The sequence below is a fragment of the Delphinus delphis genome, chromosome 7, assembly GCF_949987515.2.
Source record: "Delphinus delphis chromosome 7, mDelDel1.2, whole genome shotgun sequence".
NCBI classification, from domain to species: domain Eukaryota; kingdom Metazoa; phylum Chordata; class Mammalia; order Artiodactyla; family Delphinidae; genus Delphinus; species Delphinus delphis.
Window position 1 is genome coordinate 35,004,214 of NC_082689.1, and position 17,924 is coordinate 35,022,137.

General features: G+C 40.2%; 1 protein-coding gene across 1 annotated transcript in view; it reads left to right on the forward strand.

Moving 5' to 3' along the window:
- The first annotated feature begins 10,501 nt into the window (after nt 1-10,501).
- KCTD18 (potassium channel tetramerization domain containing 18) overlaps nt 10,502-17,924 on the forward strand; it is a 28,577-nt gene continuing 21,154 nt past the window's right edge. The window contains exons 1-3 of the mRNA XM_060015605.1: nt 10,502-10,636; nt 13,009-13,244; nt 14,810-15,021. Coding sequence (XP_059871588.1) covers nt 13,085-13,244; nt 14,810-15,021 — 372 coding nt within the window. The 5' untranslated portion in view covers nt 10,502-10,636; nt 13,009-13,084. The remainder of the gene's footprint in view (nt 10,637-13,008; nt 13,245-14,809; nt 15,022-17,924) is intronic.

Genomic DNA, 17,924 nt, shown 5'->3' on the forward strand with positions numbered 1-17,924 from the left:
ATAGAAAGTAACTTCAGAGTTGCTACCCCATACCTCTGTGAAAACTTAACTAGACTTGAAAATTTATTTACTGTTCTTTTTAAAATCTTAAGTTTAAGGGTATGTCATCAAATACAGTGATCTAAAGTTACTTGGATTCATTAGTTTTCCCCCTCGCTTCAGCGTGACTACGCTATTCATTTGAATTACGGTTAGGTTTACTTAGGTCTACTTGTATATAGTTTTAGAGTTTTTCCCTATCTTTATGTGCACGTATGTTTATTTTCTTATGTTTTAGTATGCGAAACATTAACTAGTTTCAAAAGCCAGAACTTTATAAATAGGTGTATTCAAAAGTGTCACTCTCTTCCTTTCTTCTTTCTGTTTCTCACTCCTAATTCCTTACCACCTGTGTTAGTTTCCTATTGCTGCTGTAACAAATTACCACAAACTTAGTAGTTTAAAACAACAGAAATTTATTCTTTGATAGTTCTGGAGGCCAGAAGTTTGAAAGGAGTCTTATGGGGCTAAAATCAAGCTGACAGCAGGAGCAAGCTCCCATGGAAGCTCTAGGGGAGAATCTGTTTCCTTCCCTTTTCCGGTGTCTAGAGCTGCATTCCTTACATTCCTCAACTCCACTTTCAGAACGAACGGCATAACAGCTTCTGACTCTGCTTCCCTCTGTTTCCATCAGAAGACTTTCTCATCTGCCTGTAGTCAAATCTCCCTCTGCCTGCCTCTTATAAGGATACTTGTGATTACATTTAGGACCTACCTCGATAATCCCAGATAATCTCTCCATCTCAAGATACCTTATTTATTTGTTTATTTATTTATTTTTTGGCTGTGCCACAGGGCATGCGGGACCTTAGTTCCCCTACCAGGGAGTGAACCCTTGCACCCTGCAGTGGAAGTGCGGAGCCCTAACCACTGCACTGCCAGGGAATTCCCTCAAGATACCTAATTTAATGATATCTACAAAGACCCTTTTTCCATATAAGGTAACATTCACAGGTTCCAGGGTGGCCATTTTTGGTGGCCACTACTTAGCCAACTATAGGTATCTAATCTTAATAGTATCTTGTTTATGCTTCCTGTGTTTCTATTTGCACAAATGATTAGATACATGTGTGTTTTCTCATTTCCCATTCTTTCTTACACAAAAGGTGACATAGTATAAAAACGCTTGCATTTTGTCTTTTTCACTTAACAAAATATCCTGGAAATCACTCTACATTAGTTCACAGAAAATAACCTCATTCTTTTTACACCTTCAGAGTACTCTGTTGTATGGATGTACCACAGTTTATTCACACACTCTCCTATGTATAGGGATTTAGGTTTTTTTCTGGTATTTTGCAATTACAAATAATACTACAGTGACTAACTTTGTGTACAGAATTTTCATACTGTTGGAGTTGTAGCATCGGGGTAGATCTAATTTGCATTTCACTTATAATGAGTGATTTTTTTTTTTTTTTTTTTTTTTGCGTTACGCGGGCCTCTCGCTGCTGCGGCCCCTCCCGTCGCGGGGCGCAGGCTCCGGACGCGCAGGCTCAGCGGCCACGGCCCACGGGCCCAGCCACTCCGCGGCACGTGGGATCCTCCCAGACCAGGGAACGAACCCGCGTCCCCTGCATCAGCAGGCAGACTCCCAACCACTGTGAGTGATTTTTGAAGATATTTTCATATTTTTGAGAAATGTGTATGTGCAAATTGTCTCCCTGTTAGTAATGTCTCATCATTATTTTTGTTGTTCAAAAGTTTTTTTTTTTAACATAGTCAAATGTATCAATTTTATTTTTTATTGCATCTGAATTTCAAGTCATAGTTAGAAAGTCTTTTCCTACATCCAGGCTATAGAGAAAATCATACATGGTTTCTTCTAGTACTTACAAGGTTTCATCTTGGACATTTATATCCCTGGTCCATTTGGAGTTTATTCTTGATTATAATGTGAGACTTGGTTCTAATTTTATCTTTCTCCAAATAGCAAACCAGTTGTCCCACCAGTATTTATTAAAATGTCCATCTTTTCCCAAGTGATTTGAGATACCATGTTTGTCACATACTAAATTTCCATATGTATTTGAATCTATTTCTGGGACTTCCTATTTTATTACACTGGTCTATTTGTCAATTTATGCACCAGTACCATGAGTAGATAGACAAACCAGATTTATAGTGTATTTTAACAACTGGTAGGGCTAGTATCCCTCATAAACTTTTCTTTTTCAGTGTTTTCCTGGCTATTTTTTCATGCTTATTTTTCCACATAAACTTTAATAACTTGTCTAACTCCATAAAAATCTTATTGGTACTTGTTAAATTTATAAAATAACTTAGATAAAACTGGTATCTTTATGACATTAAGGAATGTCTTTCATTTGTTTCAAGTCTGTTTTTGTATCTTTCAGGAGCGCTTTAAAATTTTTCTCATATAAGATTTGCACATTTCTTGATAACTTAATTCTAAAACATTTTATCTTCTGTTACTACTGTATTCTCTACTTTCTGGGTCCAAAGTAAAAATATCCATAAGATCTACCTTATTAATTATGCTATTTACATCTATATTTCTTTCCCTCACTTATTTTTTGTTTACTTGGTCTGCATGTACTGAAAGTGGCATATTAAAAGTTTCCTGCTACTAACGTATTTCTCTCCATGTTTCTTTGCATGTCCTATGATTTTTGCTTTGTAAATGTGTTGCTGAGTCATTTGGTGAATAGAATTTATAACTGTTATATATTCATTGTGAATTGGGACATTAAAACATGTCCTTCATTGTCTAATTTAATGCATTTTCGTTTAAATTCTACTTTTTTTTTTTTTTTTTTTGCGGTACGCGGGCCTCTCACTGCTGTGGCCTCTCCTGTTGCGGAGCACAGGCCCCGGACACGCAGGCTCAGCGGCCACGGCTCACGGGCCCAGCCGCTCTGCGGCACGTGGGATCTTCCCGGACCGGGGCACGAACCCGTGTCCCCTGCATCGGCAGGCGGACTCTCAACCACTACGCCACCAGGGAAGCCCTAAATTCTACTTTGATATCAGGATCATAACCTCCACTTACTTATCATTTCCAGTTGCCTAGTAACCTTTGCCCATTCTTTTAGTTTTAGACTTTCTGACATTCTGATTTAGGCATGTCTCATTTTCAGCAGCTTTCTTTGTGAATCAAATTGAAAATTTTTTTTCTTTTAATAAGTTAAACCTATCCATATTTATTAATATGGCATATATTTAGTCCCACTGTCATATTATTTTGTTTAAATTATTTTATCTAATATTAATGACATTAATATTGTTATAGTTGTTATATTTCTTTCTGTACATAATGCTTTTTCCTTGTTCTTTTGATTTTTAAAGTTTCTTTTTGTATTTAGGAAAGTTTGTAGTGTTATTCTAGTGGTTATCTTTGTCCTCATACCTTTTATAAAGCCCTTAGTTGTCTTTCTGACTTAACCTTTTATTATCTGATTGGTCAATTTTAATATTATCCTTTAACCCCCACCTACTGCTATATCACAATCAATGAACTTATTCTACTTTCCTCTTTCTCTCTCCCTCCTCCCATTTTTACTTGCATTATTTCTGCTATGTTAGAACTGGTTACACATTACATATAACATATTCTTTGAGCTTTGTTCTCACCTGGTTTTAGTTTTAGGTCTACATTAAATATAGTGAATGATTGCCATCACGTCTTTTGATGAAGTTTTGCTACTTGGTTGAATGGAAATCACTTTTTCAAAGATTCTTCAAGAAAGGCTCATGTATACAAAATTCCCTGAATTTTTCATGTTAAAAACTCATTTTGGGGCTCCCCTGGTGGCACAGTGGTTGAGAGTCCACCTGCCGATGCAGGAGACATGGGTTCGTACCCCCGTCCAGGAAGATCCCACATGCCGTGGAGCGGCTAGGCCTGTGAGCCTTGCCCGCGGAGCCTGCGCGTCTGGAGCCTGTGCTCCACAACGGGAGAGGCCACAACAGTGAGAGGCCCGCGTACCACAAAAAAAACAAAAAACTCATTTTCTATTGCCTTGATACTTGAAGGACAGGTTGACTGAATATCCTTGATTTACACTTTTTTTCTTTGTGTTTTTATAAAAATGCTATTCCACTGCTGCCTTTCTTGTATGTTATTTTTGAGCAGGCTGGTCCCAGTTTAATTCTCTTGTCCTTGTCATTTCTTATCTTTTTTGTTTCAAGGCTTAGGTATTTTTTCTTTATCTTTGACGTCCAATAGCTTTACTTGCATATGTTTGCGAGCTGACAATTCTGGTTTAATTTCCCCATGTAATTTATGGGTATATAGAATTATCAATATATCTTCTTTCACATTCTGAACATTTTTTGGATTTTAAATATAGTTCTGTTTCACCATTTTGTTTAGGCAGTTTAGGGACTGCCATTATTTGTATGTTTTTTCTTCTTTCTCTTTCATTTCAACCACTTCTCTCTGATCCTAGTTACTTTTAACTTTGCATCTCATTTTCATTATCTTGGTTATTTTTCTGCCTTTTTCAATTTCCCTTATTAAATTTTCACTTGATCTTATTTTCCCCCAGAATCTTTGCAATTTATTCTTCACTTCTGTGATAATTTTTGTCTTTTATTCCTATTTTCTTTCCTGGATTCAACCTATTCTCTTCTCATTTCTTCCTGTTTCTTTCTTTGTTTGTTTGTTTCTATTTTTGAATTTTTGAATTTCTGGTTCAAGGTGGTTTTTCATATTCCCAAAGTGGATATTTAATTCACTTTGGAGTTTGTTTTTTGTTTTCTGCTTTGGGTTAGTTTTTTTGGGGGGAAGCACTTTTTATCAGCTGAAGTTGTCTTGTTTTCTGTTTTCTTCTTATAATAGCTTTGTGTATATTTACTCTGTTTTCATCTATTCATTTCAAAGATTTTTGAATGGTTTATAAGATTTCAGGTTCAAGGGTATCCTCTTCTGCAGTGAAATACTTTCTTAATGGATGATTCTTGTGTGTTTACGTGTATGTATGTATGTGTGTATGTGTGTGTGTGAGTGATATGGGCTAAAGATTGCATATTTTCACAGCTTTGGATCTCGTTTTTCTTACTTGACCCTAAATTTCCTTTTACTTCTTTTCCTCTTCACCAGGTTCCAAAATGTGCCTCTCCATTCCTTTTTTTCCCTTCGATACCAGAAGCAATGGTTTTCACACACTGTCACCTTGAATTATGTGCAGCTTTAATTTTTAAAAATACATACTAAGTGCTTTGATCTACGAGGGTTCTTTATCAGTATGTTAGCACAAAAGCAGACTCTCTCTTTTTTGTGGTTATCTTAGATCAATCATAGGTCCACCAAGAGCCTTCTTCTTTTTTTGTGGCAGGAGAATGGGACACAGCTTGCCAAGATTTGGTTTTTATTTTTCTACTTCCAGATAATTTGAAGTTTGGGCATTCTTAGTTATGCAGATGGCATGGGTTTTGTGCAGTTTTATTTGTTATCTATTCTGTGTTCAGCTTTTTGGAGAATGATTTGGGAGATTCAGATTTACACTGTGATGTCTGCTATTATGTTGGCTACCCAGGAATTCCACCCCTAGTGTTATTTTGATGAAAAATAACACTCTGCACAAGGAATTTTTAAAAGAAAAACAATGCAGCTCATCCAGGTTTTGAGAGTAAAGGGGCAACCAGACACCTCATTCTCTTTCCAATACCTTGTCCTGGGTTGGAAGGAGGGGGCTGCTTATGGTTTGGGAATCTTTTCCTAAAGGATGAACATAAAGTTGTTTACTCCTCCTCAGTCATGACAAGTCCCTATCTTTCCCATTCCAGGAAGAACCAGAAGAGGAGCGTAGTCTTGAGTCTGATCAGGTCTATGACTCAGGCTCTGATTTATCTGGTGCTTCCTATTTCCCTTCCTCTCAAGCTCCTATGCATCAGAGTTAGGATTATCTTTTACTTCTGTGAGAGCTGGTGGAGAGAATAGTCACCCAAAGGCTTTCTTAATGCTTGGGTTCCTTATAAGACCTGTACATTCACTCAGTTTACCATAGAATTGGGAGCAGCCAGAGAGTGAGGTGACCCAATACTACTCAGCTAAATACCTGGGTTTTGGCTTCAACTTTGCACTAATGGAACATTAGGTGTTCTCATCATGGCTTGGATCCCTGTTTACCTTAATCACCCCAATAGTTCCAAACCCTCAAGTTGTCCACTGTTATCTGGGGTCCTAGTCCCATATTGCCAGTATGTCTGCCCCTCTGAGCCAATCCCCCATTCTTCCTATTCCTCTCGAACACTTCCTCTGAGTCCTTTAAAATTCCCTTTTTTAAATGTCCCATCTTTCTTTTAATGCATGTTCTCTGCTCCTAGAGGACCTACTTACTTCCTCTGTAGTCTGTAGCCCTCTCAAGAAGTGACTGCTTTTCCTTCCACTCCCCACATACTTCAGGGCCAGGGTTGGTGTCCTCTCTTCTCCCATCACTGCTAACAAACAATTTTTCCTCCTTCCTTTTTCTAAGCCCTAGCTGATCTGAACTGTAGCCATCTGGACACAGTATCTCTCTTTGTCTCTGCAATGTAGTCTGCTAAGGTTCTTCTAATCATCCATTATTGATGACATTAGCTTCTGTTTCATCATCTTTCTCTCTACACCTGCTCCACTCTTGTGGACATTGCTATTTATGGGGAAACTCATCTAATAATAATCATTCATTAAAATTCTCACCTCCATTAACTTTTCTTCCACCCCATCTCAGCATGGAACCTTGGCATTATGGTCATTGAATGACCTCCAGAACCTTGAATTCAAGTGTGATATTCTTTGACTACTGCCTCCAATTCTTCCAGCTCACTTACTCTTGTACTCTTATTTAAATAATTCCTCAATTTCTCTGAGATCTCCAATCCATTAACTTCACTACTTTTTCACTATCCATCACCACCGTTATATAGTTATTTCCCTCCTTATCCAGCATAGAGTCCATGGTCCTCCATGGGACTCAATCACTTACAAACATCCTCGACTCTCACCCCTCTCTCCTTGTATTGCATCACTTGATTAAATCTCAACATTAGCTGAGTCCAATGATCTACTTCCTCAGCAGCACCTACACTGAAGCTGTTGAGTGTTGCTGGGTAAAAGTCACATCACTGGGATGACTAGTTTGCCATCCATATATAATGATTATAATCTTCAAACAGGCTCTAGTTCTCTCCAAGCAATCCTGTCATGTTTCTATAGAAAGTCTGCCCTTTCAATTTCTCAAGAAAACTAATTCATACATTATCCTCCTTCCTCAAACCTCTTCCACCCCTCATCAGCTTTACTCTTAGCCTCTGACCTTGCTTTAGACTTAATTGAGGAAGTAGAAGCCATTCAATCAGAATTTCCTCATTTTACCACTGTGAAATCTACCACTTTACCTGAACTGAAATCTATCTTGTCTGTTTTACCTCCTATCCCTGCTCTTGTCAAACAGAAATTCCTCCTGCTCTGGCTCCAGGACCCTTTTGCCTTCTCAAGCATTTCATTCCCTCAGTTGTCCCTCCTTCTCCCCTGCGTCACCAATCTCTACCTACCTATTGGATCATTTCCATCAGCATAGCCTGCTCTAGTGACTCTCATCCTAAAACTCCATCCCTTGACTTTGTCTCCCACCTCAACCACAGCCCTATTTCTCTCCTTCTCTTTCTTACCTACAGTTATATCCAGTCTGCCATCTCACATTCACGCTTCAACCCACTTTCCTCTGGGCTTGCATCCTTATCAGCGCACTGCAACTGCTCTTGTCAAGGTCACCAAGAACTCCTATATTATCAGATCTGGTGGACTCTTGATCTCCTAGCAGCATTTCACATAAATGACACTTTACTTTCTTGGTTCCTGTAGCTTCATACTCTCCGGCTCTCTGGCTCTTTCTTCTAAGCCTGAAATCTAAGTATTGGAGTCAGTGTTCCATCCTATTTCTTCTTAATTACCTGCCCTTTACGTGGGTGATTTCATCCAGTTCCATGGCTTTAAATGCTGATGCCTTCCAAATTCACACCTTCAGCACCACCGTACTTCACTCCTGTGCTCCAGATTCATTCAATGGCTATTTGATCTCTTTACTTGTATGCCTGTCTAACATCTCAGTCTTAATAGTCTAAAATACAGCTTCTGATCTCTCCCATAATTCATCATTTCAGTAAATGGCACCATCATTCAGCTGTTCAGCCAACAATTTACACATAATCCTGCATTTCCCCTTTCCCTCATATGTGGCAGCCACGAAAACGTACCTCTCAGATGTCTGATTACAGGGAGCATTACTGACTGATGTACTCCACATACTGTGCTCTGAAATCTATCACCGTGTTCTAGGCTGCACTTCCCACTGACTGCTCCCAGCCAGTGACTGAGTATGGCAGGGATACTAAGGCAGGCCTATTCCTAGGAGACATAAGGCTCCTTTGATGAGGGACATTGGCTTGAAAACTCCTCATTGGCTTTCCTGAAACTTTCTTGAACTACATCATATCCACTTTTCCTAATTTGCATCTAGTCTAAAGGCTCTCTCAGTCCCCTTCAGACCCCTCCCTAATTTTTTCCTCACAGGTGTCTCCCCATTAAACTTTTTGCAGGTTTAATCTGATCTTGCTGTCCACTTCACAAAGAACCTGAACTAACACATCATAGCTGATCATCAGCAAATTTAATGTCATTTCTATTTCCTAAAAACATTTCTTGCACTCATCCACTTCTATCACCATCACCACTTGAGTAGAAGCTATGCCATTTGTCCCCTGGATTCGTGCAACAGCTGCCTACATTCATTTTATGCCTTTTCAATCCATTCTCATCACAGTAGCCAGAGTGAGTTTTAAGAAATATTAAATTGATCATGCCATTTCACTGCTTAAAACCTTTTAATGGTTTCCCATATGCTTAGAGTAAAATTTAAACTACTTCTGACACAAGATGCTTTAAAAGCTGGTTCCTGCCTCTCTTCTCAGCTTCATCTCTTATCACCTTCCCCCTGGTCCCCAAGCTCACCAATCTCCAGACAAACTAGTGTCCTTTCCCTTCCTACAAACTGTCAAGTCCTTTCCTGCCTCAGGGCCTTTCCACTTGGTCTCCCTTTTTCCTAAAATATGCTTCCTCCATCTCTTTGGAGGATAGGCTCATTCTCATCCTTAGTGCTCAACTTAAATGTCCCCTCATCAGCGAGAACTTCTCCCAAGCCATCATCTCCATCCAACATTATCCTATTTCCTCCCAAGTGGTTATCACTGTCTGTAACTATTTTGCTTAGTGTCTGTTTCTGCCACTTGAACAGGAGTAGGCAAATTATGATCCACGGGTGGCCCACGCTCTAAGAATGGTTTTTACATATTTAAGTGTTTGAAATATTTAAGAATATTTCATGACACATGAAAATTATATGCAATTCAAATTTCAGTATCCATAAATAAAGTTAGAACGTAGTCACTCTCATTCGTTTATGTATTATCTATGGCTGCTTTAACACTACAACAGCAAAGCTGAGTAGTTATGTATGACCCATAATATTTAAAAATATTTTATATATAGATATATAAAAGCCTAAAATATTTACAGATAAAGTCTTCTGACTGCTGCACTAGAATGGAAATGCCATGGGACATTAGGTCAGGGACATTGATTGTCCTGTTCAGTCCTCCACTCCCAGTGTCTGGTCCATAGCTAGTGCTCAGTAATTGTAGGTTGAACAAACCTTCCTCCTCTCCTGGGTACTATCAATATCTGAGGGGTTTACCTCTCACTGGCTTATTCCCTTCTGAGACACAGTGAGAAAAATTAGGAACCAATTATTATTGAGTCTGGGAGAGTACCTTGAGAATAGGACTGTGTTTTATTCATTTTGAAATACCTAGCAAAGTCTCTTGCACAAGGTAGGCTGCAGCTGGAAACCAAAAGAACTCTTGGGGTTACTGTTAAGAGGAAATTAGTGCACGCAAAGCATTTAGCAGAATCTCAGGGGTACAGAAGTATTCAATAAAGGTTTGCTCCTGCCTCAATTTTCCTTACTGTAACAGGAATAAAAATATAGGGCTGTCACACAGACTAAATAAAACAAGAATGCTCTGTGTGAAACAGCTTTGTAAGCCACAAACACTATCCAAATGCACAAACATTCAAGTGCAATATATGAATGACTCTTGGCATTGAGCAACCCAGTTTGGAGGGAAGGGCCCTCCCTCACCTAGAAGTGAAAAGACCTAACTCATCCTAACTCTTACCGCTTATTAACTGACCCTAGACGATCGCAACTTCGGTGCTGTTTTCTTCATGTGTAAGAGCCGCCTCTGAACGGACAAGACCGTCCCTCGGGGATCCAGCCTGCGTCTCTCTGCGTGTCCTTTCCTTTCCCGGCATTGTACCGAGACTGCCAGACCTCGCGCCCTCCCCAAAGCAGGCGGCGGCGGCGGCCGGAGGTGGGGGAACCAGCCCGGGGGCGGGGCCCTGGAGGGGCGTGTCCTGGGCGTGTCCGGGGTGGGGCCTTCGTCTCCCGGCCGTCGCCGCCAGGCTGAGACGCGCTGAGGCGGCACTGGAGCCTCGCTGCTACACGAGTTGCCGAGCAGGCGGGGACGCGCTCACTTCCGTGTCGGGCCCCGTGGCGTCCGGCGCCCTTGCCAAGGGCCGGGCGGGCCGCAGGTCAGTCGGGGAGGCCGCCTACCCCGCCCATCCCCTGCGGAGGAGCGGAGCGCCGGGTGGGCCGCGGACCCGGGAGGCGGCAGGGCGCCCTGAGGAAGGGCCCGGGCCGCGCTGTTAACACGGGCGCCCGGGGCTGCAGGCTCGGGCTTCGGGCCGATTCGGGATCCCAGGACCGCGGGGAGACCCCCGCGGGGCTTTGTGGTGTCCCAGCCCCTCACCTCTCGTCCCGCGTCGTGGGAGTCCCTTGAGCGTTTCTCAAAGTAGTGTCCGCGGGGGGGACTCCCGACCCCACCTAAGACTTTCTGAACCAGAGTCTATGTCGTGGTCCGGGAATCTGCATTTTCAGCAAAGTGTCCCTGATGGTTTTGGTGCAGGTGGTCACGGAACCGCGGGCTGGGCACTGTCGACCCAGCAGGGAGTGCAAGTGGGTGCGTTTGAAGGTGGGGCCCTGTGACTGGCCTTGAAATGGTGATGGTCCTCTGCCTTAGGGGTATCTCTTGAATCCTTGCGCCTAGGGTGCTGCTATGTTCCTATTGCCATCCACCGGAGTCTTCAGACGGACAGATGCTTAGTGAGTGAAGTGCCCAGGTCAGGAGCCTTAGGAGTGAAACGGTGCTGAAGGAGTCGGTGTGGGGTGCAGCTGGAAGAACTTGGAGTTGGTCCTGCTGACCTGGATTGGGGCTGACTCCACCACTTATGGCAGGGCAGCCTTAGCCCTGCACACATTACTGTTTCTTTCTCCAGTGTCCTCACCTGTCAGTAGGGACAGTAACTCCTACCCAGTAGGGCTTTTGTGTGAATGAGGTAATGTCTGTCAAGTGTCTCCTACAGTGGCTGGCACATAGCGTTCAGTAAATGGGAATTGTTAAGGGTGATGCTAATTTAGGGGACTAATTTAGTCCCCCAAATTAGGGATTAGTCAAGTGGAATAATATGTGGACAGGGGTACAAAGTATATCTGGGACAACTGTGCAAGGATTCTAACTGGGGGTGCTTGGGAAGGTCATGTAAGCAGTGAGGTTTGCCTGCAGCTTTGAAGAATAGATAGGATTCCAGGGAGCTGGTAACAGGGACAGCGTGAACCAGTTCCATTCCAGGCCTCAGAAGTGGTTCTTTCACATGGTTCATTGTTGGGCTGCTCCTTGGACTTTTAGGCAGTGTAGAAAGTCACATTGATAAGTGGGTTCTGAAGGCTGGACTGTTGGCCCATAATAGTTTCTGTCTACTGTGTTTCACACACATGATGTTCCTCAGACTCTAATGGTCTCCTTCTCTTATTGGAAATTGGCTAAACTGGAGCATCTATGAAAAGATGCTCAAAGTTGATGGCAAAGTGAATGGCCATGCATGTAGTTGAGCCTATTGGTAGCCATTTTACACTTGCTATGAAATGTGAAGATACATTGGGAGGACACTTTTCCTCAGGGTATTGTTTTAGGTTCTGTAGGAATGCCACAGTCAGCTGTGGTTCATCTATCTCCAGAATGGATTAAGAAATAAAATCCTTAAAATGTCTCTAAAGGTTCAGCTATTTCAGAGGGAAGAAGCCACATGATTGAGAGATGTCATCTGTTGTTCTTCTGGACCAGTTTGGCTTTTGGTATACATGGAATTCTGATCTCAGTTGATAAATTATATATTCCTTAGTTACCTAACTTAAGAATTACAACTACTGTTGTTAATAATTTCTGCTCTTATGTTTCCTTAAATCTCCAGAGCCAATATAAAGTCCTTCAGTATATACCCTCTTGTAAATTTTTATATTATTATAGATAGTATTTATCATTTATTGAGTACTTACTCTGAGCCAGAGACTGTTCTATATGCTTTTTATATTTTCTGTCAGTTATTCCTCTGATAGTCCTTTGAGGTAGGCATCATCCTTCCCTCCAATTTAGAGATGGGGAAACAGGCAGAGGAGGATAAGCATTTGCCCAAGGTCCCAGGCTAGTAAGTGGTAGAGCCTAATAGCCTGATTCCATGCTACATGCTGTTCCCCTCTGCAAGTCTACACAGCTCCCTCAGACTTACTGTAGTTTAAAAAGATATGTGAATACTGAAGATCATAAGCATGCCTCACCTTTGCTTTATATGTAACAGACAATGCATTATCTCATTTAATTCTTTAAACAGTCATTTCAACAGCTCTGATTTGGTTGGTAATACTTTATTATCATTTACAAATCCTCTGAGCCAGAGTTTTCCAGCTTCTCAGCATATCTCAAACTTCTTTTGTATTACATTAAGTCCTTCGATTCAGTATTGCCGGTGCTGAGGAATTTGTCTTAAACCACTTTAGAATGTATTTATTTTTATTACCTATTTCATGTATTGTTGGAAATGTCAATGGTGATTGTCCTTTGTTTTTACAGAGGGGTACTGTGACCACCATTGTTTTGCAGTTTCTGAAAGTGTTTTGAGGCAAAACTTCAGGCGTCGGAGAGACCAATGGAAGGTCACAAGGCAGAAGAAGAGGTGTTGGATATTCTTCGACTGAACGTGGGTGGCTGTATTTACACAGCCAGGCGGCAGTCCTTGTGCCGCTTTAAGGACTCAATGCTGGCATCCATGTTCAGTGGTCGTTTTCCTCTAAAAACAGATGAATCAGGTAAATATCTAAAGTCTGTAAGCATTATCATGAATGTTCATTAAAATAGGAGTCTAGTTTAAATTCCCTTTAATTTTTCTAATTACAACAGAATGTATTAGCTTACTCTGTTAATTACTGAGATCATTGGGACTGTATGGAGATTCATTAAGTACATGGAGAAATTAAATACCAGTTTCTAGAATCTGTGATGCTGTCGCTAAAAGTTGACAAAAAAGTGACTGTGTGTAAAGGCCAACCATCACCTAATTATGGGGATTAATCATATTTTGAAAGTTGTTCCATTCATACAACTCAATGGGTAAAGATATTGAGCCTGATTAAATATATTAGCTTCTCTCTGTGTTCTTCAAGTTAAAAAATGTATTTCTCTGAAGAAAGGAGCTGCCCTCATAGCTGACAGGGCAGGTACTGTCAGTGTAGAATTAGTGTTAAACTCACACCTAGTCCAGCTGCAGAGCCTTGTGTGGGCAGATGTGTATGCCTAAGAAAACATCAGTTCAGTGATACCGTCAGTCACCCAGGACTGAAAATTGGTGTTTCAGAAGAAACCGTAAAATACAAGGGTTAGGGTCCTGGGGCCACTCTCTGCTTTGAGTGCTCTGGGGTTCACTGAACCTACTACTGGTGGTAAAGAAACTTCAGCAGAGCAAGTAAGGCTTTTTGTACATCTTAGGCATTCTGGGGCTCGTAGAACCCACTCTTGGTCTGTGTTAGAAAAAAGGGATTGAGGAGCTCAGAGCATGAGGGGCTGTCAGTAACCCTGGGTCTGGAGAGATTGCTTTGCCAGATGAATGGCAGTTGGAAGAATGGAAAACTCACTGATGTCTGGTGCCCAGGACTGGATGTCCATCTGGACAGAAAGTTTGTTGGTATAAAGGTGGTAAGCAGGGACTGAGTTGTTTCCTCTGCCCCTAAGTTTTTACCTTCTTAATCCCGTCTTAAACTAATCAAGGGAGGAAGGAAATCATTGAGTAACCTCACACAGAAGTGTTTTTTTGTTTTCTTAATTCTGCTGAATTGTCTACAAAAAGTCTTTTATCATAAAGTAGTACCAGTATAGCATTTCTTTTCTACAGTTTCATACAAAGGAACTAACCTAATAAGTCTGAACAAATGGCATGCCCATAGCTAGGAACCCAGGGTTTATTTGTCGGCAACACTGCAGGTCGACTTGTAGGGTCACTGACATACAAATGCTGGACCTCATTATACCCTCATTAGGGAGGAACGCCATACACCTTTCCTGGCCCAGCTGGGTTGAGATTAGTGGTAAGCTTCTGTTTCTACCAGCAGTCTAAGGTCTCCGTGGCTTTTGCAGAGGCCATAGTGGGAATATAGTCCTTGATTTCTAATGGAACTCAGAATACGTTTTCCTTGTAGGTGAGAATACAGAGGCTCCCCAAATTTGACTAAACCTATTTGAACACTAGATATTAACTTTCTTTTGAGAAAGAAACATTTCTAATTGTAGAGGTCTTCAGTCTAATTCTAGTTTGACATGTTGAAATTTTACCGTGGTCATTTGTATCTATTCAATCATTTTTGAACTGAATATTTTCTAGGGGCTTGTGTTATTGACCGTGATGGACATCTATTTAAATACCTTTTGGATTATCTTCACGGAGAAGTTCACATTCCCACAGAGGAGCAAACCCGCATTGCTCTGCAGGAAGAGGCTGATTACTTTGGCATCCCTTATCCGTACAGCCTGTCTGACCACTTGGCCAATGAAATGGAGACATATTCTTTAAGGTCAAATATAGAACTTAAAAAGGTCTTGGCATTTTCTTAATTTTACAATATATGTATGAATGTTTATCTAATATTCATTTATTATACATTTATTATGCACAAAGCAGTGTATGTTATTTTGTATAGCCCATGTTGTAACATAAACCAAAATGAGACCGTTTTACTTCTTACAATATTTTTTTAACTGTATTATATACCTTTATTTGTTTTGTTTTGAATTTTATTTTATTTTATTTTTTTATACAGCATGTTCTTATTTTTCATTTTATACATATTAGTGTATATATGTCAATCCCAATCTCCCAATTCATCCCACCACCACCACCACCACCACCCACCACTTTCCCCCCTTGGTGTCCATACATTTGTTTTCTACATCTGTGTCTCTATTTCTGCCCTGCAGACCGGTTCATCTGTACCATTTTTCTAGGTTCCACATATATGCGTTAATATATGATATTTATTTTTCTCTTTCTGACTTACTTCACTCTGTATGACAGTCTCTAGATCCATCCACATCTCTACAGATGACTCAATTTCGTTCCTTTTTATGGCTGAGTAGTATTCCATTGTATATATGTACCACTTCTTCTTTATCCATTCGTCTGTTGATGGGCATTTAGGTTGCTTCCATGTCCTGGCTATTGTAAATAGTGCTGCAATGAACATTGGGGTGCATGTGTCTTTTTGAATTATGATTCTCTCTGGGTATATGCCCAGTAGTGGGATTGCTAGGTCATATGGTAATTCTATTTTTAGTTCTTTAAGGAACCTGTATACTGTTCTGTATTGTGCCTGTATCAATTTACATTCCCACCAACAGTGCAAGAGGGTTCCCTTTTCTCCACACCCTCTCCAGCATTTGTTGTCTGTAGATTTTCTGATGATGCCCATTCTGACAATGAGGTGATACCTCATTGTATTTTTGATTTGCATTTCTCTAATAATTAGTGATGTTGAGCAGCTTTTCATGTGCTTCTTGGCCATCTGTATGTCTTCTCTGGAGAAATGTCTATTTAGGTCTTCTGCCATTTTTGGATTGGGTTGTTTGTTTTTTTAATATTGAGCTGCATGAGCTGTTTATATATTTTGGAGATTAATCCTTTGTCCATTGCTTTGTTTGTAAATACTCTCTCCTATTCTGAGGGTTGTCTTTTCGTCTTATTTGTAGTTTCCTTTGCTGTGCAAAAGCTTTTAAGTTTCACTAGGTCCCATTTGTTTATTTTTGTTTTTATTTCCATTACTCTAGGAGGTGGATCAAAAAAGATCTTGCTGTGATTTATGTCAAAGAGTGTTCTTCCTATGTTTTCCTCTAAGAGTTTTATAGTGTCTGGTCTTACATTTAGGTCTCTAATCCATTTTCAGTTTATTTTTGTGTATGGTGTTAGGGAGTGTTCTAATTTCACTCTTTTACATGTAGCTGTCCAGTTTCCCCAGCACCACTTATTAAAGACACTGTCTTTTCTCCATTGTATGTCCTTGCCTCCTTTGTCATAGATGAGTTGACCATAGGTGCGTGGGATTATCTATGGGCTTTCTATCCTGTTCCATTGATCTATATTTCTGTTTTTGTGCCAGTACCATATTGTCTTGATGACTGTAGCTTTGTAGTATAGTCTGAAGTCAGGGAGTCTGATTCCTCCACCTCCGTTTTTTTCCCTCAAGACTGCTTTGGCTATTCGGGGTCTTTTGTGTCTCCATACAAATTATAAGATTTTTTGTTCTAGTTCTGTAAAAAATGCCATTGGTAATTTGATAGGGATTGCCTTGAATCTGTAGATTGCTTTGGGTAGTATAGTCATTTCCACAATATTTATTCTTCCAATCCAAGAACATGGTATATGTCTCCAACTGTTGGTATCATCATTAATTTCTTTTATCAGTGTCCCATAGTTTTCTGCATACAGGTCTTTTGTCTCCCTAGGTAGGTTTATTCCTAGGTATTTTATTCTTTTTGTTTCAGTGGTAAATGGGAGTGTTTCCTTAATTTCTCATTCAGATTTTTCGTCATTAGTGTATAGGAATGCAAGAGATTTCTGTGCATTAATTTCGTGTCCTGCCACTTTACCAAATTCATTGATTAGCTCTAGTAGTTTTCTGGTGGCATCTTTAGGATTCTCTATGTATAGTATCATGTCATCTGTAAACAGTGACAGTTTTACTTCTTCTTTTCCAATTTGTATTCCTTTTATTTCTTTTTCTTCTCTGATTGCCGTGGCTAGGACTTCCAAAATTATGTTGAATGATAGTGGGGAGCGTGGACATCCTTGTCTTGTTCCTGATCTTAGAGGAGATGCTTTCAGTTTTTCACCATTGAGAATGATGTTTGCTGTGGGTTTTTCGTATATGGCCTTTATTATGTTGAGGTAGGTTCCCTCTATGCCCACTTTCTGGAGAGTTTTTATCATAAATGGGTGTTGAATTTTGTCAAAAGCTTTTTCTGTATCTATTGAGATGATCATATGGTTTTTATTCTTCAGTTTGTTAATATGGTGTATCACATTGATTGATTTACGTATATTGAAGAATCCTTGCATCCCTGGGATCAATCCCACTTGATCATGGTGTATGGTCCTTTTAATGTGTTGTTGGATTCTGTTTGCTAGTATTTTGTTGAGGATTTTTGCATCTATATTCGTCAGTGATATTGCTCTGTAGTTTTCTTTTTTTTGTCATATCTTTGTCTGGTTTTGATATCAGGGTGATGGTGGCCTCATAGAAAGAGTTTGGGAGTGTTCCTTCCTCTGCAATTTTTTGGAAGAGTTTGAGAAGGATGGGTGTTAGCTCTTCTCTAAATGTTTGTTTGAATTCACCTGTGAAGCCATCTGGTCCTGGAGTTTTGTTTGTTGGAAGATTTTTTATTTATTTAATTTATTTTTTTTAAATTTTAGTTTTCTTTTTTATAAATTTATTTACTTTATTTTT